General features: G+C 50.5%; 2 protein-coding genes across 4 annotated transcripts in view; one reads left to right on the forward strand and one right to left on the reverse strand.

The window, feature by feature from the left end:
• LOC144945391 (septin-2A-like) overlaps positions 1-5,395 on the reverse strand; it is a 30,190-nt gene extending 24,795 nt beyond the window's left edge. Inside the window, exon 1 of one of the 2 annotated variants that reach the window (XM_078873904.1) lies at positions 4,993-5,395. In XM_078873904.1, coding sequence (XP_078730030.1) covers positions 4,993-5,019 — 27 coding nt within the window. In that variant the 5' untranslated portion in view covers positions 5,020-5,395. The remainder of the gene's footprint in view (positions 1-4,992) is intronic. The other variant, XM_078873903.1, reaches the window with a different exon arrangement.
• Positions 5,396-9,184: 3,789 nt separating this feature from the next.
• LOC144945392 (claudin-4-like) lies at positions 9,185-16,973 on the forward strand. Of its 2 annotated transcripts, none has more exons than XM_078873905.1 (3): positions 9,185-9,725; positions 14,012-14,283; positions 16,069-16,973. In XM_078873905.1, exons 1-3 carry the CDS (start codon positions 9,249-9,251, stop codon positions 16,376-16,378), a joined length of 1,059 nt encoding a protein of 352 aa, XP_078730031.1. In that variant the 5' UTR covers positions 9,185-9,248; the 3' UTR covers positions 16,379-16,973. The 2 variants fall into 2 exon arrangements, with proteins under 2 accessions (XP_078730031.1, XP_078730032.1); XM_078873906.1 differs by having other exon boundaries at positions 14,030-14,283.
• The last annotated feature ends 5,850 nt before the right edge of the window (positions 16,974-22,823 follow it).

Below are 22,823 nucleotides of genomic sequence, written 5' to 3' on the forward strand. Positions count from 1 at the left end.
AGGGGGTGGGGGGGGAGCCAGGAGGGGATGGGAGCCAGGAGGGGGGGGGCAGGAGGGGGTGGGGGGGAGCCAGGAGGGGGTGGGGGGGGGAGAAACCAGCCGACTGCTTCAGGTTTCACCACATCGCGGGGACCGGCGCACGAGGAAACTTTCCCAGAGCCACGAGCGGGGCACACGGAGCAGACACCAGCCTGGCTCACTGGCCTGGCTCACTGGCCTGGCTCACTGGCCTGGCTCACTGGCCTGGCTCACTGGCCTGGCTCACTGGCCTGGCTCACTGGCCTGGCTCACTGGCCTGGCTCACTGGCCTGGCTCACTGGCCTGGGCTGGCTGGACTGGCTCACTGGACTGGCTCACTGGACTGGACTGGCTCACCGGACTGGGCTGGCTCACTGGGCTGGCCTGGCTCACTGGGCTGGCCTGGCTCACTGGCCTGGCTCACTGGGCTGGACTGGCTCACTGGACTGGCTGGACTGGCTCACTGGACTGGGCTGGCTCACTGGACTGGGCTGGCTCACTGGGCTGGCTCACTGGGCTGGCCTGGCTCACTGGCCTGGCTCACTGGCCTGGCTCACTGGGCTGGACTGGCCTGGCTCACTGGGCTGGACTGGCCTGGCTCACTGGGCTGGACTGGCCTGGCTCACTGGGCTGGACTGGCTCACTGGGCTGGACTGGCTGGCTCACTGGACCGCTCACTCCCACCACCGTAAACACACAAAAATGTCCCCCTCCACCCCTTTTGCTCAACAAGCTTTGGCACAAGGAATGCAGACCCCAGTGCATCTGCACAGCTGCTCAGCTAAGAGTTCCACCCATTCTGGGGATGGGGGGGTTGGCGGTCAAGGAGGAGTGGTTGTGGGGTGGTGGCACGATACGAGAGGCGGTTCGGATTGGTCAGGCCATGGCAAGTGAGACGTCAACAACGTCAACATGCAGGGAAACAAACATGCCTCCTCCGTCCCTCGACATACAAAAAATTCTAGTTTTTTGTTATTTAACACATCCCATTAGCCTCGCGGTCTTCTTGGAAGTGATTTTCTTCCAGCAGCTTTGGTTTCACATTCGCAAAACTCATTCCCCTTCAACCTCTCTCGTCGGATTGCTGCTCTCTGCTGTTGGGAGTTGTTTGAAATGTCAAAAAAATGTTAACATTGAATAACCAATGCTGACAGTCATTGCTATGTCTGCATGCCCAGTCGGTACGACTTTACGGTCCAGTCGAAGCTGGATTAAACATATAAAATGATCAATTCAAGATATTCTCAATCCACCAATGGATCAAAGTCTCTACACACTGTCGGTCCAGATATTTTTGTTGTTGACCATACTTCACCACGATAGTCAGCGTGGGTTGGTGAAAAGGCTGGATATAAGCACACCCAGAAGTAACACCGTTATAAACAACACGCAAGAACTGCCGAAGACTGAGGCCCGGGGCCCATAACGTGGCCAACCCTTGGACCGAGGAAGACGAGAAACAGAACGGAACACAAGCACAGTAGTGATGGCTTCAGCAACACGTGCTTATATTGCACCAGTGGGGGGAGAAGGCACATGGCATCTACACAAGCACAAGGGTGTGTTGCATATATTCAGTTTCTACTGCACGACAGCCATACAACGGTTTAGCACAAAGGCGTATTTTGCATTTTAACGCGTTTAATGCCACACCTCTCAAATCTGATGCCAGACCGGTCAACTTCAGTTTCCACCGCGTGTGTCGTCGTGTAGGCGCTCGGTGGTTGTGAACAAATATGGCTGTGGGCGTGGAAATCATCGGTTTGGTAGCTAACAGTTCTCCAGTTTCTGAGATGCCTCATAATTATCAGGACTTGCCGGTGTGTGTGTGTGCGAGATTGATCTCGAATGCATGCAGAGTTGAGCTTGCAATGCGTCTGAACAAGTGAATGTGCCGCATGCCCAAAGCGAGCGAGCAGCTTGGCAGCGCGGCGTGCATCCCACGCCGAGTTCACACCAACAGCAGCAACAACACCAACAACAACACCAACAACACCAACAGCAGCAGCAGCAACAACACCAACAACAACAACACCAACAGCAGCAACAACACCAACAACACCAACAGCAGCAACAACACCAACAACAACAACACCAACAACAAACAACACCAACAGCAGCAGTCCTCCTGGCGGTGAAGCATTTGGGAAGCGAGAGAGAATCTGCGTGTTGTTCTGTATAGCTACCACAGCGGGTGTCACTCTCCATTCAACTCACCACCTCCCACGTGAGACGCATTCGATGGGTGACGCTGAGGTGTAGGCAGCGGTGCATGAAAACAAACAACAGGCCAACAAACTCAACGCGTCCGTAAAAAACACCGCAGCCTTAAAACATATATACACACATATATACACATATATAAAACAGGCGACGTTTCGGGCATAGGACCTTCACAGCACCCTTCCACACTCTCACATCACTGCTATAGCCAACTTAGACGCATGGAAACTAATGGTGCGTTTGTATGTGGAGATAACAGAGTTGGGTTCTGCTTACCCTGTACTGTATGCACACTGCAGAGGTGTGTATTGTGACTGACATGACGGGTTTTCTCGTCATTTACAGATGTCATTATTCTCAGTATTAGCCAAACGAATGGCCCCAAAGTGTGGACTGCACATAGACGGGTTTCAGAGGCAGCCGCCTTTATTGCGGTGAGCATCAGCGACCAGAGCGTGCTCGTCCACCGCTGCGTCAATCACTGCTGCCCATTCGGTGACATTTACTCAAATAAGGAGGCCCACAATTCAGTTTTGCTAACTGCTGTTAGTTTTTTTGCAGAATGCACAAAGGCCGAGTGTTTTACACAACTCGTATCCCTCGGCAACACTGTGACAAAACCAAATTATTTACAGAACTTTGCCAACCCACTGCTGGTGGTTGTGCTCGCTTTGCCATGCTCAGCAGGGGACGGACCCGCTCCGATATCATTCGCCAGCGATGCTCCCCGTGGCTGGGAGCCCAGAGCAGTGCCGCTGACCACTGTGCCACCGCTCCACCTCAGCACAGGAATTGCCGATTACAGAAGCAACGTTGCAACTAAGATTAAGGCGGCCTCAGCGTGTGGGCAGGAACACCGCCCACCAAATTATGCCGAACCAGCTCCGTGACACTGAATTCAGTTCCTGGAGCTCGTAGGACGTGCAGCGAAACGTCGGACATCTTATCAAACAACACGTGATAACCCGAAAACGCATCGGAGAGCGAGGCAGTATGGTGGTTTGCGATGTTCCAACGTTTTGAGATGCAATTTGCATTACTGACGCAATGTGTACAATTGTAACAATTAGTCGGTCTGCTATTAAGGGCCACGGCCCGAAACGTCGTTCATTATATATATATTTATTTTCAATGACAGTGTTATTCGATTCTAGAGTATGACAATGTTCAGGATATAAAAACAACACGTGCCTATGTCGACATCTGCTAGCGTCGTGGGGACGTGAGGAGTGGAGTGTTGCTATCGCAGCTGAAGACGACGGCGGGTTGAGATGTGGCCCGCTGCTATTGACCAATGCACGGAGTGTTCGTTTATACATTCACACTTTGGCACAACCGACAGAACTTACGCAGCGGCACTTAGAACCGACGATCTCTTGAACGAACTGTGGCACATCTAAAGACGCTTGATGTAACAGATGATGGACAGGTTAATATGGCTTCGAGTGCACTTCAGATACCAACCCTGCTGTCATTCGAGCAAGGGGCAACCACAACTTGTCTTGTCCATCCACCCCGATCGTGTTTTGCATATTTGAACTTTACTAGAAGTACAAAAGGGATGTTATGAACCATGTGCTAAATGTGCAGCACGTACATGATGCCGCGTGTGTGCACAGACACACAAACACACAGACACACAAACACACCAACACACTGCCGAATGAGAGACTCTCCACGCCGTGGCGGCCATTTGGGGGTTGTTTGACCATACTTCACCACGATGGTCAATGCGGGTTGGTGAAGGGGGAGGGGTTGGTGTCTTTTCCGGTGTTCCAGGTCATTGTTTCCATTGTTTAAGTTGTTAATTAGTCCACCACACACTAAATGGGTTTAGTATTAGGGTTTCTAAATGTGACAATTAAATTGTATCCCACTGTACTAAATCCCCATTCCGTTTGCCTCAGTTACATATTCACTTTAAGATGTTTCTTGTTCATGTTTTTTGTTTGTTGCGGTTGCACCCGAATCAAGAGCCGAATGGCTCACAGGGCTCTACCTAATACATTAACTTGAACTCATTATAAAGCATGTGCTGATGCCAGAGCCTTGTCCCCGACCTCCGGCCCGCGCTGCGTGGCAGGCGCCACAGGCAGCAGCTTCCGAGCGCCGTTGCGGGGTCCGCTCCTTTGGCTTCCACATCGAGCCACGCGGGGGGCCCTGGCCAGCTCCACACATCCATCATCCCAATGTAATTGGATCGGCCAGAATGTATCCAAGTCCAGCCGGAAAGTGTGATTGTAGTTGTAATAGTTTAACGAATGTTAACTCCGCTGCTTCAGTCTCCGTGTTACTATTGCGCGTGCTATAGTCGAGGCCACCGTGACAAGTTTCCACGACATGCGATGCTTCAGTCGTCCCTGTACAGTGTCTAGAGATGCGTACGCTAGTAACACACCGATATAAACCCAAATAAAATGTATCATCGGAGACGCGAGTCGGTGCTCCTCGAGCAGCAGTGCGAAGCAGGCGACGATGTCCCGATGCCCGAGTCTGCCACAAACACCCGCAGCGAGGTCACCGCGCGTGCGGCAGCAGCAGCAACAACAGCGACAGCAGCAGCAACAGCAGCAACATCAGCAGCAGCAGCAACATCAGCAGCAGCAGCAACATCAGCAGCAGCAGCAACATCAGCAGCAGCAGCAACATCAGCAGCAACATCAGCAGCAGCAGCAACAACAGCAGCAGCAACAGCAGCAGTAGTAACAGCAGCAACGCAGCCGCTCAGCGATCATCTTAATCCGCCCTCACCTTCGCTTTATCGCCGCCGGGTTGCATCGTGTACTCCCAACGAATGCTTAGCGCCTGCCACTTTGTACTAAGAAACCTTTTGGTAAATATGGCTGCACGCAAAACTTGACGGTGTATAAGCAACAAAACCTGGAGCCAAACTAATCGGCACTGTCTCTTCTTTAACACAACGCGATTCCAAAGTTTACAAGCGAACGTAACTTTCAGAGACGCAAGTTGGACCGCAATAGCACGGACACGACAGCGTCCTCCTGAGCAGGCGAGTCGACTGGCGAGTTTCTGTTCAAACTCGCGCCGCGACTCGAGTCGACCCCCCCGCACACGTGGGGCCCACGGGGGCCACGCCCCACGCCCTCGGTGCCTCACGCCCTCGGTGCCCCACGCTCGGCCATCTTAGGCAAGGTCACCCCAAACACTTTCCCGCCATTCACTCGAATGGGGTCGCAGGTTGATGAAGTAATAACACAACTTACATAGCTATCAGGGATCAACTTCCCTACGGAATATGGCCGCCAAATAGTTGTTAGCTTAATGACGCACTGCAGTCGAGACGATCTATTATTTAGACTCGAGGAATCCGATGAGCTAAGAAGCGCTTCGTTCACAGATGCCCAGTTCGTCGTCAATAACTGTGGCCTAAAGAAACTAATTACAGGTGACATTTCGGGGAATGGATCATTTTTCATAGCACATACAATGAAATATCTGCGTTGGTAGTGGTGCGCGTATAAAAACACTTAGTCCTCAAATTGAATAATAGACGTTTTGGGCAATACCCTCTTTCATATTATTTGGTTATTTCTGTAAAGTTACGTAGGTAGAAAATAAAAATGATAAAAATTTAAAATAATAAAAGCAAAAAAACAATAAAGATAGTAAAATTAAACATTTTATTATTATTAAAATAAACCCTGTTTCATAGCACATCATCCATGCGTTCAGATTATTCGGATGCTATAAATTTCCACATCATAAAATCGTAAACAGGCTGGGTGTTCATCTTCTTGATTCTTTCGGTAAAGTCACGTAGAAGGGAAGTAATAAAATAATAAAAATAAAACATGATAAAATCGTAAACAGGCTGGGTGTTGCTCAGAGGTCGCAATCGGGTACCCGATACCCGGGACCTACCCGATACCCGGCTACCCGTTTGCGACCTCTGGTGTTGCTGTACGGCAACAGCATGTGAAGCTTCGTGTTTAATATGATCAATATCGGCATCATGAGCCGTGATCAATATCGGCATCATGAGTCATGATCAAGAGCATCATCATGATCCATGATCAATCCACTGTGGCCTGCCCTCATTCAACGGTGGAATAGCAAAACAACACCAACTCTCTCTCCTGAAGCCCGCTCGTCGTGGCTAGCAGACCTCGACATTGGCAACGTGATGCCATCACACGCGACAATGTCGTGGGATCAATCGACTGGTAAATGAAGGCTTCCCTCCAAGTTGTCAACATCTCTCGCGATTCTGCAATCTAACCATCCAGCTCACACGTTGTACGGCTACATTTGCAAATGCGATTTACAACTTTCATCCTTTCATGTGCATCGATATTTGAATGTTAGAGTCATTTATTAAGGGATTGTGTGTTATGTTGGTGTGGTCTGGGGCTGTTTTATTTGTGTTTTTGCTGCCTTGCTCAAGCTTTATAAATCGGTCTTATACAAAATTTTCTTCATATTTAGTAACTTGCTTACATTTTTCTCGATGTTGCACCCCTATCGTTGTTTTGTTTGCTGATAGTGGACATTTGAAAAGGAGTTTCATTGCTCATCCTCCTGCAGTCAAAACGTTCAGACAAAAATTATGATTGTGACGCGTGCTGACACCACCACCACGTGACACCACCACCACCACCACGTACTGACACCACCACCACCACGGGCTGACACCACCACCACCACGTGACACCACCACCACCACGTGACACCACCACCACCACGTGCTGACACCACCACGTGCTGACACCACCACCACCACGGGCTGACACCACCACCACCACCACGTGACACCACCACCACCACGTGCTGACACCACCACGTGCTGACACCACCACCACCACGGGCTGACACCACCACCACCACGTGACACCACCACCACCACGGGCTGACACCACCACCACGGGCTATGCGTTAATTGTGTGTTGACCGACCCTCTTGTGTTGCATTGCATTAAGTTTCGAAATTTTGCTAGGTTTTATTTGATTTAGTGTACTTTTTCTGTCTCCACTCGTTTTTTGTCGTTCTTATGTTCTGCTCTGTCTGTGTGTCTCCGTTCCTCGTGTTTGTGTTTTGTCTCTCTTTGGAATTTTCACACTTAAATTCTAACTTAGCAATGTTTGAAATACGTAATCAACCAAGTTATGCGTTAATTGTGTGTTGACCGACTCTCTGTGTTGCATTACATTACATTTCGATATTTTGCTAGGTTATTTAATTTAGTGTGTCTCTCTCCCGTTCTCCTAATTTTCAAGCTTGCGCACCTTACCACGCGTTGTCCTACTCATTGACATGCTAATTTTCTCTAACCCCTCCCTCTCTCCGCCCCCGCCCCCTCTCTCTATTTAAGGCCTCGTCACAGAGACGTTCCCTCTCTGTGTGCCTATGTGTGTTCTCTCTCTATGTATCTCTGTGATATCTGTCTGCTTATATGTCTGTCTATAGTTTTCTGGTTAGATTTTTGTTGCTATTTCATTTATACCTGATGATGATTGCTTGTGTTGCAATCGAAACGTCGTATGCTATTATTTAATTTATTATTTTATCTTTATACGTGACTTTACCGAAAGAACCAAAGAGCCAATGAGTAGTCGAGCTCAACATCACGACGAAGCCGGTTCGGCCTCTCTGCTGCTCCCTACTGGCACGAGACAGTACTGCCGGCTATGAGGAGTGGCGATCATGGTCAACCATGCCACTACATATGGATGAAATACGCCTTACACATGTACATTATTATTGTAGCTATAGGAAGATTGTTGGCGACCTGGGTATAATTCCTAGGCACCATGCACGTCTTTGTAAGGAGTCAATTACTATCGGATTCGGAGCATCTCAGATGTAAATTTCGCTTAACGTTCATGCCAAGTGATGCAGCGGTGTGTTTACGAACATCAACAAGGGATTCATCTTCTTTATAGATTGAAAACTAATTTATTTAAAGCTGCTATTTGTGTTCAGTTTGTTGTCCTTCCCCCGCACCTCCGATTAGCAAGGTTCGCTACGTACGGTGGAACAGAAGTTCATCATACACACAGACAGCTTGTGTGTGTGTGTCTTGTTTAATCCGTGTGTTCCACTTTCTGATACTCAGGGTAATTCCCAAACATGCACCTCTCCGTGCTTCTCTGGGCACTTTTCAGCGGTTGCTCCACACGTGTCGTGAGTGTCCGTGTTGCTGATCCATAAGCCAGAGTCGGTGATACACAATGTGAAACAGGTAATATACAATGTGAAACAGGTAATATACAATGTGAAACAGGTAATATACAATGTGAAACAGGTAATATACAATGTGAAACAGGTAATATACAATGTGAAACGAGCGATATTCTGGAGGCGCACATTGGTATGGTGATTTTCAGGTACAAGTTCAGTTTGATTAATTGTATTTCGTAAATTATTAGGTGCCGCTGCTGCTGCGTGGGCAGTGGTGCACAAGTACAAAGAACAAGAAGAGACTCAACACGTGCCGTGCCAATAACCTCACTGGCCTCCCGACGCGCTATTGATGAGGGCCATTGCCCCAAGCGTCACCTATTAATATACTATAAAAAACAATAGTTACATTTTCTTATTTTAAGTTATTGGTTTACCTTTCCTATACTTTACACTCCTATCGTGTGTTTGTATTGTTTGTTGTTTTAATGTTCTGACCTTCCCCGAATGGACATCTGTAAAAAATAGCTTTATAGCTCATCGAATTACCTCAATAGGTGCTCACCAACAGCAGTCGTCCTGATAATCTAAACTAAGGATAGTAAGCCAGACTCGTTGTTGTTAAGGTGAGGGGTGGGTGGGCAAGTGGTGTATGGGTTGTAATGATGAGGAATGCAGAGGGGGCATGGGTGGAGGAGGAGAGGTAGTCGTGTGGGTGCTGAAAGGAGGTTAGAAAAGAACGAGGTGGTGGGGGAGGGGGAGCTGGATGGTGGTGGGTGCACGAGGGCACAAGAGGCAGGCGAAATGGGACGGCATTCTTTTTAGTACATTGATTATTTATTTCCCAAAGAACCCTATTCATCCCACAAATGCACGCTCAAAGACTTCAGCAGCGACCGCCGTCACCCGAGCGCGCGCACCCAGACTCCTCGCCAACTGCTCAGATTAGAAGCGACTTGTTTTCTGCTCCTCGGTATAATGCTCACATCAGTGCGTTCGGGTTTTTTGCAGCGAAACCCACGTGGCAGCAGCGGAACACCTTAAGCGCGCAACTTTTCTTTGACGAATATCCTCGAGTCAAAAAAAGGCTCGGAGCTGCGTGCATCCCATCCGTTCGGCTCCATGCGTTAGCTTCCGTATCCACATCCCAGCGCGCTTTCATGATGGGCTCAGCCACAGTGGAGGGGCTGGCTGTGGCCCTCTGTTCCATCGGCTGGCTCTGCGACATCATCGCTTGCGCCATTCCCATGTGGCGGGTTACTGCCTTCATCGGGAACAACATCGTGACAGCCCAGGGCATATGGGAGGGCCTCTGGATGAGCTGCGTGTTCCAAAGCACGGGCCAGGTACGTGAGGATTTGTGTATCTAAGGATGGAGTGTGGAGCGGTGGCGCTGCGGTTAGCGTGCTGCGCTCTGAACCCAGCAAACCAAGTTCGATTCCCGCTCATGGCCAACATCAGTGACGATTAGCTGAAGCGGTCCTGGGCTTCAGCTGGGTAGCCTCCACTGAGTACCTGGTGCGATGTGTAAATATCGCCACTAGGGAGACAAAGGTGGCCGGGCGTGGTCCTGGCCACCCACCCCCTCGTGTGCCGTGTTGGCCTTCATAGGTGCTCGCTAACAACACTTGCCTCAACAGTCTGTTATGGCTATACGTGGAATCTTTGTCTTTATTTCATGTAAGGATGGAGTATGGGATGTCATCTCAGTCAGTCTATGCCATAATACATTCTTCTTTGGTTCTTTCGGTTAAGTCACGTCTAAAGATAAAATAATGAATTAAAATAATAGCGACGTTTCGATTGCAACACAAGCAATCATCATCAGGCATAAGAGAAATAGCAACAAAAATCGAACTAGAAAACTATAGACAGACATACAAGCAGACAGACATCACAAGGACACACAGAGAGAGGACACATATCGGCACAGAGAGAGGGGTCGTTTCTGTGACGGTCCCTTAAATATAGGGAGGGGGGGCGGGGACGGAGAGAGGGAGGGGGCAGAGAAAATTAGCATATCAATGAGTGGACGGCAACGTGTTGCTGACTTAACCGAAAGAACCAAATAATAATTCCTGCAGTCACGAAAGCTCCAAAAATTAAGATTGAACCACTTCTACGGGGAAGTTTTAAGCTTATCTTTTTTCTCTCTCTGGCTATTTGTTCTCTCTGCCTGTGTCCTCTCTTTGGAATTTCCACACTTAAATTCTAACTTAGCAATCTTTGAAATACGTAATCAACCAGGCTATGCGTTAATTGTGTGTTGATCGACTCTCTTTGTTGCATTACATCACATTTCGATATTTTGCGAGGTTATTTAATTTTAGTGTGTCTTTCTCCTAATTTTCAAGCTTGCGTGCCGTGCCACGTCGTCGTCTTACTTGCGCAGCAGCAACACGTTGCCGTCCACTCATTGATATGCTAATTTTCTCTGCCCCCTCCCTCTCTCCGTCCCCGCGCCCCCTCCCTATATTTAAGGGACCGTCACAGAAACGACCCCTCTCTCTGTGCTGATATGTGTCCTCTCTCTGTGTGTCCTTGTGATGTCTGTCTGCTTGTATGTCTGTCTATAGTTTTCTAGTTAGATTTTTGTTGCTATTTCTCTTATGCCTGATGATGATTGCTTGTGTTGCAATCGAAACGTCGCTATTATTTTAATTCATTATTTTATCTTTAGACGTGACTTAACCGAAAGAACCAAAGAATAATTCCTGCAGTCACGAAAGCTCCAAAAATTAAGATTGAGCCATAATACATGTCCCGTGGCATCCTGTCTGCGAGCCTTCGACGCGTCACATGCTTTTAAAGTGCACCTAGCCTGACACAAGTGCTGCGGTGACATCAGTGCCACTTAGTGGCGAATGGCGGCTGTTGTTGTTGGAATGGGATGCATGAAGTGCATGATGGGGTCGTGTGAGAACGGGAGATGTTACTGACTGGCTCCAGACGAGAATGACAGAATGATGGCTCACAGTGTTACGAGTGCCGACCTGGGACTGCTACCATCCTCGGTGGGAATCCAAGCAAGTTGTTGTTAGCGAGCTGATGGTCTCAGGCCGGCCACCAAAAACATGCACTGCTCTATCGCGGTCGAAACGCAATGCTGCAGCATCAGGGAGAACCCTGAAGGCAATTTGATAGTTAAAGCCTTTCTGCGTGTCCATTACTCCTAGTTATGTACCGAAATTAGATCTTTCACCTTGTATACGTGCGTCACGCAAAAATAATCAGGATTAAGAAAAACGTGAATAACGATCGGACGTTTGGCATCATCGGGCATGCGTGGTGGTGACAGAGTCAGGAGAAGGAATTTGATATTATAAACTATTTAAAATAAAATTTATATCTGTGTATTTTGTCCAGCCATTGTGGCATCCTTCCCACATGTCGAAAGTAGTCCTGAAGGAATTGCCAAACACCAGCACTAAAAATATAAAACTATTAAAACCAATTTTTATTTTACCAGGGAAGGTCCACTGAGCTTTATAGTTGTTTTTTTCAGAAGCGACCTGGCCACAAATTATAGCTAAACAAAGTTGCGTATCATGTAGAAATTTATAGCAGCAGCCAAATACTCTAAACGCATGTTGTTGATTCTAAATGTGGAGGGAAAATCCAGAGGACCCGAAGAAAAATCCACGCGACCATGAAGCGAACATGCAAACTCCTGTATACTAGGCGAGGTAGTTAACATATTGCCACCGTGGCGCCCCCAAAGAGGGGAGACCCCCCAAAAGTATTAAACAATCCTGGTCCCCTATCAAACTTAATTGCATCCCTGGTCGTGGGAGATTGTGTGCAGATATATTTTTAAATATATATTTATCCTGCAACAAATGACCATTGTTGGAAGGTGAGTTTACTGACCGCCAAGTTTCCAAGTCATCGTTATCGGTGGTGAATTTGATTTAAGCCAGTTCCTGTTTTCTATCCGCTTTTCACTCTTCGGTTAAATCTGACATTGACATTTGTTTTAGTACTTTACAGTTTACCTCTCTTTATTAATACAATTCATATGTTTACAAACTCTTCGGTTCTTTCGGTAAAGTCACGTAGGTAGAAACAATAATAATAGATCACGACGTTTCGATCGCAACACAAACAACCGTCATCAGGTGTGAAGCAAACACAGCAGGAGGACTGCTGACGTAGGAGAAAGAGCTGCTGCTGCAACGAGAGTTTATCTCGGATGTTGGTGGGCCCAACCCAAGGGTACGTGGGCGGAGCTAGAGAAGGAATGTGTTTTCGTTCATCTTGATTTGAAGCTGTAAATGTGAGAGATTCGCACGTCAATGTCAGAGAGCCGGGAAACAGGAACAAAAAAACCCCTAAGAGAAAGAGGTACACATGATGAGAGGGAGACACAGAGAGAGAGACACACACAGAGAGTTGGAAATAACAGCTGACATAGGCAGGTAGGATGGAAACATCACAGTCAGTTAAGGCTTTACCTGGTTAATAATGTCAACAGCCTTCCGATTGCGAGCTGCTCGCTCTCTAGCGCTGAGTAGCCACCTGGGTGTCGATGAGGTGCTGTACTCTGGCTCGCCAGGAGAAGGCAGTAGAGAAAGTGGATTAATCGCCATCTGCTTCCATCTGTACGGGGGATAGAGTGGTTCCCCCCTCGCACAAAGGCGTGGGGTTTCTCCGGGTGCTCCGGTTTCCTCTCACACGTTGTGTAATAAACACACCTCGTCGTTGATGAGCTGAAAACATCTTTAAAATAAAAGGTCTACGAGGCAGCGGCAAGGCCCTCCTGTAACTTGCTGACCCACCCATCGTGTAGATCTGTGAGAAAGAGTTTCATAGCTCAGCGGATTCCTCCTCCAACCTAAGTAAAGATTCCGATCCTCAAAAGAAAGAGTCCCACGACTCAGCGGGGCTGACGGCGCTGTGGACGGCAGATTTGTGACAGAAAGGCGCCACGTTATTTAAGTAAACACTAAATTAACTAACTAATTAACTTTACTGGTTCTCCTGAACGTAAACCCTCTAAAATGTCACGTGCACGACGACACTGTGGGGAGGTGGGGCGGGAGACCAAAAACGACGATGGAGCGTGGAGGGGTGGTGGACGGGTGGTGGAGGGGTGGTGGACGGGTGGTGGTGGAGGGGTGGTGGAGGGGTGGTGGCGGCATTGGTGAGATGGTGTCGTGCAGTTTGAATCAAAGTGAAACCGAGCCATAGGGCATATATTTATGTATTTGTTTCAGGGGCGCCTCGCCTGATGCCTGCTGTATATTTGGAGTTTGCATATTCTGCTCGTGGCCGTGTGGATTTTTCTCCGGGTCCTCCGGTTTTTCCTTCCACATTTAGCACAATGCGTTTCGAGTATTGGCTGCTTTAAAATTCCGAGTTATAAACCACTTTGTTGAGATTTAATTTGTGGCCAGGTCGCTTCTAAAACAAACTAATAGCTCAGTGGGCTTTGCCTGGTACAATAAAATATGGTTTAGTTTATTTGTATTTTTGTTTGTTTACCTTTCCCATGCGCTCCACTCCTCTCGTGTTTTTGTGTTGTTTGTTGTAACGTTCTGGCCTCGTACCCTGACTGGACAGATGTGAAAAAAGCTTTATAGCTCCTCCAGCATTCACACGCTCATTGTGGTTCCGAGATGACAATTCCCAGCGTGCCGCCGTGCCGCAGGTGCAGTGCAAGGTGTACGACTCGGTGCTGGCGCTGGGCCCGCAGCTGCAGGCGGCGCGCTCGCTCTCCGTGCTGTCGGCGCTGCTGGCGCTGCTGGCGCTGCCGCTGGCTCTGGCGGGCGCGCCCTGCACGGGCTGCGCGCGCGGCCACGCGCGCTCCAAGGCGCGCGTCTCGGCGCTGGCGGGGAGCCTGGCCGCGCTGGCGGGCGCCCTGCAGCTCGCCCCGCCCAGCTGGACGGCGCACGCGGTCATCAGGTGTCTCGCACTGCGATGAGCCAGAGTCAGGAGCAGAAGTTTACAATAATAATACTTTCATTTTATATCGCGTCATTCATGCGAATCGCATCCCACAACGCTGTACGTTCATCTATCTATATATAAAAGTCAAAAGTTGTGTATGGGTTTGTGTGTGGGGTTGTGTGTGGTCGAGCGCTTGGCTCTCCAACGGTTTAAGTAACAAAAATTGCCACTTACCACGCCGTAAGCCCCGCGGTGAGCAAGCGCTATTCCTTTTTCACATCCGTCAAATTTAAATTAGTTGAATTAGCTATTTAGTGCTATTTTCTGCGCTTTCATTCTATTTCTTTATTTATTACGCATGCACGACCATGACGCATGCACGACCATACCAACTCACGCGCCTTTGGTGAGGAGGACGGCCCATGCCAAGTCGCACGTCTTCGGTGGGAGTGAGGGGGACATTTTCTTTAGCGTTAAAAATCCTATAAAAATACATTAAACTCTCAGGTAAATTATTCACTGTCTCATGTCCCCCCCACCCCGATGCGTGCAGTTATTACTACTATACAGTCGGTAGATGCTACCACTCACTATATGCCGTAGATATTGTTGCAGAGCGGCCGGGGACATCGTGCCTGAGGTGGGGGGGGGGGGGGTCAGTGGTAGTTGCCCAGCCCCAGCCTGCCAAGGTGCCACCTCGGCCGGCTGGACAATCTATTAGAGGTCGGAGGCTCTGCACGGGACTAGGCCTCACCACGCCACTCTGTCAAGTGAGTGCTTTGTACTATCGAGTCGATAATTACTGCTATAGAGTCAGCATGTGCTACTGTAGTGATAGCAGGTACCACCACAGTCAGTACGCACTGCTGTTAGATTTTTAAGAGTAGTTTTGAAATATGTTTAAGACCCGGGCAATGCCGGATACTTCCCGCTAGTTATATATAAGAACCAAATCCCAAATACAGCCACTACCAAGCAAATTAAAACCATTTAAGAAATTGCACCAACACAAAATGCACAAACAGCAAAAAAGAAATCGCAACGAAGAAATGAGTCCATGAGGTCTACACACCCCAGAGCACAATCTCAACTTCCCAACCAAGCCATGAGACTTCACGGGAAGGGTGGTGGTGGAGTGCCAACAAGTTGCAACTCATTTATATCAATCGGTCCAACGGACAAAAAGTGACTACTGATTTTCAGTGTATGCCTAGATGAATAAAAAGGCGTTTAGTTACGATTTTAATAATTACATGATGCAGTTGATTTGTCGGATGTGGAGTGGGAGGGTAAAGCCCATTGAGCTAAGAAGTTACTTTTTGTTTCAAGAGCGAATCGGGCAGAAACCTGGAACAGGAGGAGTCCGTGAGCTATGACGCTCTTTTGTCACAGATGTCCAGTTAAGGGTCGCGCGGGGTCAGCAGGTTACATCAACAACAAACAATACGAACAGCAATAGAAGAGCAAGATAGAGAAAAGGTCAGACAGTCTCTAAAACTAAATATGTAAATACAGATTAAGGAAGTATAAAGTACTAATTGCACAAGCACATGGATTCCTGCCGATTTGTTAACAGCAAATACTCGGCTTGAGTGGGGCAAGGCAGCAAAACAACAACAACAACAGTCACAGACCACACCAAGAAAACACCGTCACCCCCTCTCTTCTCTTTTAACAATCGCTGAAAGGTGTTCGATGTATGTCTGTACGGATGTTGAACTTCTTTGACACCTTACGTAGCCAACTGCGCTGATCAGAGACGCATGCCTGAAATTTCACCATTCCCGCGTGTCGCGCCAGGGACTTCCACGACCCGACGATTCCGGCGTCGCTCAAGAGGGAGTTGGGGCCGTGCGTGTACGCGGCGTGGCTGGGCGCCGGCCTCCTGCTCCTGGGCGGCTCCCTGCTGTGCGGCGGCGCGTGCGGGGCCCACGCGGAGAGCGCGACGGGGGGCGGCGCGTGGCGCGACCCTTCGCCTGCCTGGGACCCTTCGCCTGCCTGGGACCGTCGTCCCCCGCAGCAGCAGCCACCGCTTGCGGCGCCGCCGCACGCGCACCGCCACGTCCCCACGAGCACCGCCCGCAACTACCTGAAGCGCAACTACGTGTGAACGCGCGTTGGCGCCCCTGGGGGTGCTGGTCTTATTGTTACGTCTTACTCTAAACTTCTAAAGTCTTTGTGGTTCGAGGGTGATGTCTCATTGGAACCGAAATGACCGACTTGGTTAGCGGACCTGTCAGGTTAACATCAGAATCTGAATCTTCATTTAGACTTTAGCAGGAATCCGATGAGCTACAAAGATCTGTTTCAAGGTGTCCAGGGCGGGTCAGCAAGTTACAGCAGCAAACAATACAAACACGATAGGAGTGCAACGTAGAGGTAGAGGTAAGCGAGTCGACCAACATCAGTTGGTTGGCCTTAGACTTCCACAATACTTAATGAACTAAGATGAACGCATGTATAAGAATGCGTGGAGTTGTCCAATTTTAGATATGAGAGAGTCGCCCAGAAAGTAATACCCCGCATTAAATAATATTCCCACTGGGAAACGTTCAAACATTTGGTGCTGTAAGATTGAACTATCCCGATCCTTTTCCGCAAATAGCCCCGCAACAATTAGTCATCAAAATGGCATGGCTTCGTGATGTGCGTCGCAAACAAAGCGAGCGGCAGTTGAGTTCATATTCTTTGGGTCTTTCGGTAAGGTCACGTAGATAGCTTCAAAGAAAATAACAAAATAACAAAAAACTGCCACGCTTGCGTTGCGATCGAAACGTCGTAGTTTTTTATTTTTTTGTCATTTTCTTTGAACCTATCTACGTGACTTTACCGAAAGACCCAAAGAATACGAATTCCTGCAGTCACGAAAGCTTTAAGTCAAGATGCAATTGAGTTGTTGACCGTGGAGATCAAGTCAGTGGGCAACATTCACAAAGAGGTTAAACACCGTCTACGGAGACGATACCGGGGCACTGCAGAAGCCATGTTGGTCACTGCTGGGTAAAACGGGGAAAGACATCAGCAGAAGGTCAAGGAACAGCTGATCTCTCGACACTGTGCTGCTGGCTGATGACACGAGGTTGCGCTTGTAACCAATACATCCGATGGGTTCACTTTTCTTCAACTCATTTTGGCCAAGAAAAAAACCAGTGGGGCATTACTTTCTGGGCGACCCACGTGGTTACAGAAATAACAGATCCCTACTCAACATCGGGTGCAAGCCATATGCCCCCCCCCCCCCCACCTTAACACCTGTAAAATATTCAGAAAGTTATTGTGAAGACAACACATCGGGATGTAAAAGTGCCAAGGCGACACTGCTAACGAGCTCACACGCGACCTGGTTGCTGCACTCCACACCGCCACTGGGTCGCAGCCTCTGCCAGCCGAGCAGCCGCTCGTTTCCTCAACGGGTCACCGCCCAGCCCCGTAGGGATCTTGATGGGGCATCTACCCCCCCCCCCATGCCCCCTGCTGAAAGTTCAGCCCACTTCAACCATAACCAGGGATCGGCAACCCGCATCTCTGGAGCCACATACGGCTCTTTTAGGAATTCTTTGTGACCTTATTCACGTGCATTGTGGCTCTTGAAATACTGTTAATTTTTTTTACCAAATTCGAAATAAATGGCTCTTCTTGTTATTTTGGTTGCCAACCCCTGACCATAATAACCATCACCACAGCCACCACAGGCATATCATGATGTGCCCTAACCACCGCACGTGATAAGATACATTTTCAGGATTCAGGGCCACTATTTGAATCAAGAATCGTTTAGATTCCCAATTGTATTGTCTGGAAATTGTGTTTTTCCCCATTAGCCTAAAACGTTACATTTACATATAATTTACATTTCTAGTACAGCACTGTATAACATATTAAACGTTCTATCCGTGTACATATGATCTGATGAATTTATCATGAGAAAATATTATTTTAATATACGAATCATCACGCACATCACGTAGCACCATAACCATTGCCATTTTCACGGCATCCACTACTACCAGCATCACTACCAGCACCATCAGTACCACAACCATCACTAACCGCAACACCATCACCACCATGCCCATCATCACCACAGCGTCCAGTAGATGTAGAGAGCCTCTACGGGGCTGGGTTCGGTCCTGAGCTCTGGGCAGTGTGTGTGGAATCAAGGGGCTTCGCGGGGCGAGATGTTATCTTCCTCGCCTGATAGACAGGATGTCGTGAGTTGTGTGTTTGGAATTTCGTGTTCTCTCTCTCCCCGTGGTCGCGTGGATTTTTCTCCGGGTTTTCCCTCCACATTGAGAAATGACGGGCGTTAAGAGTAAATGGCTGCTAAAATTGTCCACGTGATAAGCCCACTTCGTTGAGCTATAATTTGTGGCCAGGTCGCTTCTGAAAAATAGCTATGTAGCTCAGTGGGCCTTACCCGGTAAAATAAAAAAATGGTTTATAATTTTAGTTTTAAATTCACAAATCTCAATAAGAACGACACGGACCTGGTTGACCTCTCACACACTACCCTGATACACATTGGCTCGGGATCCACAGGGAATGTCGTGAAGTCAAATCGCTTTCCTGCTCAAATGAGTACTGAGGCGGTGCCCTTCTCCCGTTGACAGCCCTGAGCCACAGGTGCAAACTCCGCATTTCTGTGACACGGATTAGACTATCAATAGGATAACCATTATTTACTTCCAGACAAAGTGGTACTAACTTTATCAACCCCGGGAGAATGATGGACGAGGTCAACCCGCAACCAGTGATTTGAACTCGTAACTTCCCAATGGCGCGTTACTCACTCTGCCGCGGAGCCACCTGGCACTAACGTTACAAACACTGAAATGTTGCCTTAACTGCCTTGAAAGTGTTTTGTTAGTATTACTTGCTATTATGAGTTGGGTTTCTGTTAGTGTTTGCTTACATTTTTCATATAAAGTTACAATATACTAACATTTGCGTGTGTTGAGCCTTCTGTGAACTCGGGTCGTGGCCTGGTAGTGGAATGCAACTGGTGGCCCCGGCTCTTTCGTATCAACCTGTCCCACAAAACACCGAGACGGGCCGAGGCCACGCGGACAGGATCGCACGCTCTGGCTTGGGGAGTCGAACTCGGCCACAGAAGGCAGATTGATAAACAGCTGTCACGCTTCTTGCTCTCTAGAAAAGAGAAGTCACCTGTTGCGTGTCTTAGGATTGAGTTTTGGATTTAAAACGTTGATTTTTCAAAGGACAATTTCGGTGGCGAGATGTTAGCTACCTCGCCTGGTAAACAGGAGATATCGGGTTTGATCCCGAGTGTAACGCCTGTTGTAGATTTAGATTTTGCATGTTCTCCCCGTGGTCGCCTAGATTTGTATCCAGGTCCTCTGGTTTTCCCTCCACATTTATAATCAACATCATACGTCTCGAGTATTTGGCTGCTATAATTTCCACATGATAAGCCACCTCATTGGGATATCATTCGTGGCCAGGTCGCTTCTGAAAGAGAACTATATAGCTCAGTGGGCCCTGCCTGCTAAAATATAAATAATGTTTAGTTTAGTAATAGCAACTCCAAATATATGAGTAATAACTCCAAATATACAGGCGTCAGGAACGAACCCACGACCTCCTACATACCAGGCGAGGTAGTTAACATCTCGCCACCGTGGCGCCCACTTCTTTTCCATTTGATTCCTGAGGCCGCGGCTAACATCCGTGGCCAGCGCGGACGAGGGAGGACACAGCCTCTCTAGAGCGAGCACCTTGTAGAGGGGGGCTCTTCCATCAGCAGTGGCGTGAGAAAGAAATTACAGGGCTGCGCGCATACCGTCACTCTCGCTTTAAAAGATTATCGGCTGAGCAATGGGATCCTAAGACCTTGGGGCTGGGCTCTGCGACACAGAAAGACGCTCATTGCCAGCGTGGCTCACTCAGCACTCTTAATTAGGGTCTAGATTACAATCTTAGGAACACGGGGTGATGGCAGGGGAGGGAGGACAGGTGAAGGGAGATCACAAGAATACAATCCTTTCATGATGTACACTGCTGTGGCTATTGCACGACTCCCATAGAGCTTAGAGTTTATTTATTTATTAAAAACGCGCCGAGAGTCAGATGGGGTGGGGGGGTCGACGAGTGGTGGCGCAGTGGTTAGTGCACCGTGGTATAAATAATCCTCCCACTTCAGTTTGATTTCCGGCCAGGCAAACATCAGTGGCGAGTGATACCCGAACTAGTCCTGGCCAACCCTCCTCCGCACTCCTCCGTCTTTCACCCACCCCCACTGACCAACATGGTGAAGTATGGTCAATCAAAGCACCACAGCGTGGGGAGGGCTTCATGCATCCATCAATGGATTTAAACAAACAACATCCGGCAGGAGCGGGGCTGACTGCTGCTGTGACTCTGCCTGTCGAAACGGTTCGAGAATGTCGCTTGTGCTGAACCATTTCTGCTGAAACGATTCAGCCCCAGAAGGCAGTGGGACGGATGGAGTTGTAAGTGATGTACGTTCATTGTTGCTTCTCTAGTTTATTTGGTGACTGGAAGTCTCCCATCCCGGTCTCAAAGTCTCTCGGTGTCTCATCCCGGTCTATACGCATGTATGTTGAACTTCTTTCGCACCGTACGTAGCAAACTGTTCTAATCGGAGGTGCGCGGGGGTAGGGACAACAAATTAAACACGTCTCCCTCCCCGCCCCCCACGTCTCCACGTCTCCCGCCCCCCACGTCTCCCAGTCTCCCTCCCCCCACGTCTCCCAGTCTCCACGTCTCCCAGTCTCCACGTCTCCCTCCCCCCACGTCTCCCTCCCCCCCACGTCTCCCAGTCTCCCTCCCCCCACGTCTCCCAGTCTTCCAGTCCCCACGTCTCCCTCCCCCCCACGTCTCCCTCCCCCCACGTCTCCCTCCCCCCCACGTCTCCCTCCCCCCCACGTCTCCCTCCCCACGTCTCCCAGTCTCCACGTCTCCCAGTCCCCACGTCTCCCTCCCCCCCACGTCTCCCTCCCCCCCACGTCTCCCTTCCCCCCACGTCTCCCTCCCCCCACGTCTCCCAGTCTCCACGTCTCCCTCCCCCACGTCTCCCAGTCTCCACGTCTCCCTCCCCCCACGTCTCAAAGTCTCCACGTCTCCCTCCCCCCCACGTCTCCCTCCCCCCACGTCTCCCTCCCCCCCACGTCTCCCTCCCCCCACGTCTCCCTCCCCCCCACGTCTCCCTCCCCCCACGTTTCCCAGTCTCCACGTCTCCCTCCCCCCCACGTCTCCCTCCCCCCACGTCTCCCTCCCCCCCACGTCTCCCTCAAACCCCACGTCTCCCTCCCCCCCACGTCTCCCTCCCCCCACGTTTCCCAGTCTCCACGTCTCTCAGTCCCCACGTCTCCCAGTCCCCACGTCTCCCTCCCCCCCACGTCTCCCTCCCCCCCACGTCTCCCTCCCCCCCACGTCTCCCTCCCCCCCACGTCTCCCTCCCCCCCACGTCTCCCTCCCCCCACGTCTCCCAGTCTCCACGTCTCCCAGTCTCCACGTCTCCCTCCCCCCACGTCTCCCTCCCCCCACGTCTCCCTCCCCCCCACATCTCCCTCCCCCCCACGTCTCCCAGTCTCCACGTCTCCCTCCCCGATCTCCCACCCCAGTCTCCACGTCTCCCTCCCCCCCACGTCTCCCACCCCAGTCCCCACGTCTCCCTCCCCCCCACGTCTCCCTCCCCGATCTCCCACCCCAGTCTCCACGTCTCCCTCCCCCCCACGTCTCCCTCCCCCCCACGTCTCCCTCCCCCCACGTCTCCCAGTCTCCACGTCTCCCAGTCTCCACGTCTCTCTCCCCCCACGTCTCCCTCCCCCCCACGTCTCCCTCCCCCCCACGTCTCCCTCCCCCCCACGTCTCCCAGTCTCCACGTCTCCCTCCCCGATCTCCCACCCCAGTCTCCACGTCTCCCTCCCCCCCCACGTCTCCCACCCTAGTCCCCACGTCTCCCTCCCCCCCACGTCTCCCTCCCCCCCACGTCTCCCTCCCCCCCACGTCTCCCTCCCCGATCTCCCACCCCAGTCTCCACGTCTCCCTCCCCCCCACGTCTCCCAGTCCCCACGTCTCCCTCCCCCCCACGTCTCCCTCCCCCCCACGTCTCCCTCCCCCCCACGTCTCCCTCCCCGATCTCCCACCCCAGTCTCCACGTCTCCCTCCCCCCCCACGTCTCCCACCCTAGTCCCCACGTCTCCCTCCCCCCCACGTCTCCCTCCCCCCCACGTCTCCCTCCCCGATCTCCCACCCCAGTCCCCACGTCTCCCTCCCCCCCACGTCTCCCTCCCCCCCACGTCTCCCTCCCCGATCTCCCACCCCAGTCTCCACGTCTCCCTCCCCCCCACGTCTCCCTCCCCCCCACGTCTCCCTCCCCCCACGTCTCCCAGTCTCCACGTCTCCCAGTCTCCACGTCTCCCTCCCCCCACGTCTCCCTCCCCCCCACGTCTCCCTCCCCCCCACGTCTCCCTCCCCCCCACGTCTCCCAGTCTCCACGTCTCCCTCCCCGATCTCCCACCCCAGTCTCCACGTCTCCCTCCCCCCCCACGTCTCCCACCCTAGTCCCCACG

The sequence above is a fragment of the Lampetra fluviatilis genome, chromosome 37, assembly GCF_964198595.1.
Source record: "Lampetra fluviatilis chromosome 37, kcLamFluv1.1, whole genome shotgun sequence".
NCBI classification, from domain to species: domain Eukaryota; kingdom Metazoa; phylum Chordata; class Hyperoartia; order Petromyzontiformes; family Petromyzontidae; genus Lampetra; species Lampetra fluviatilis.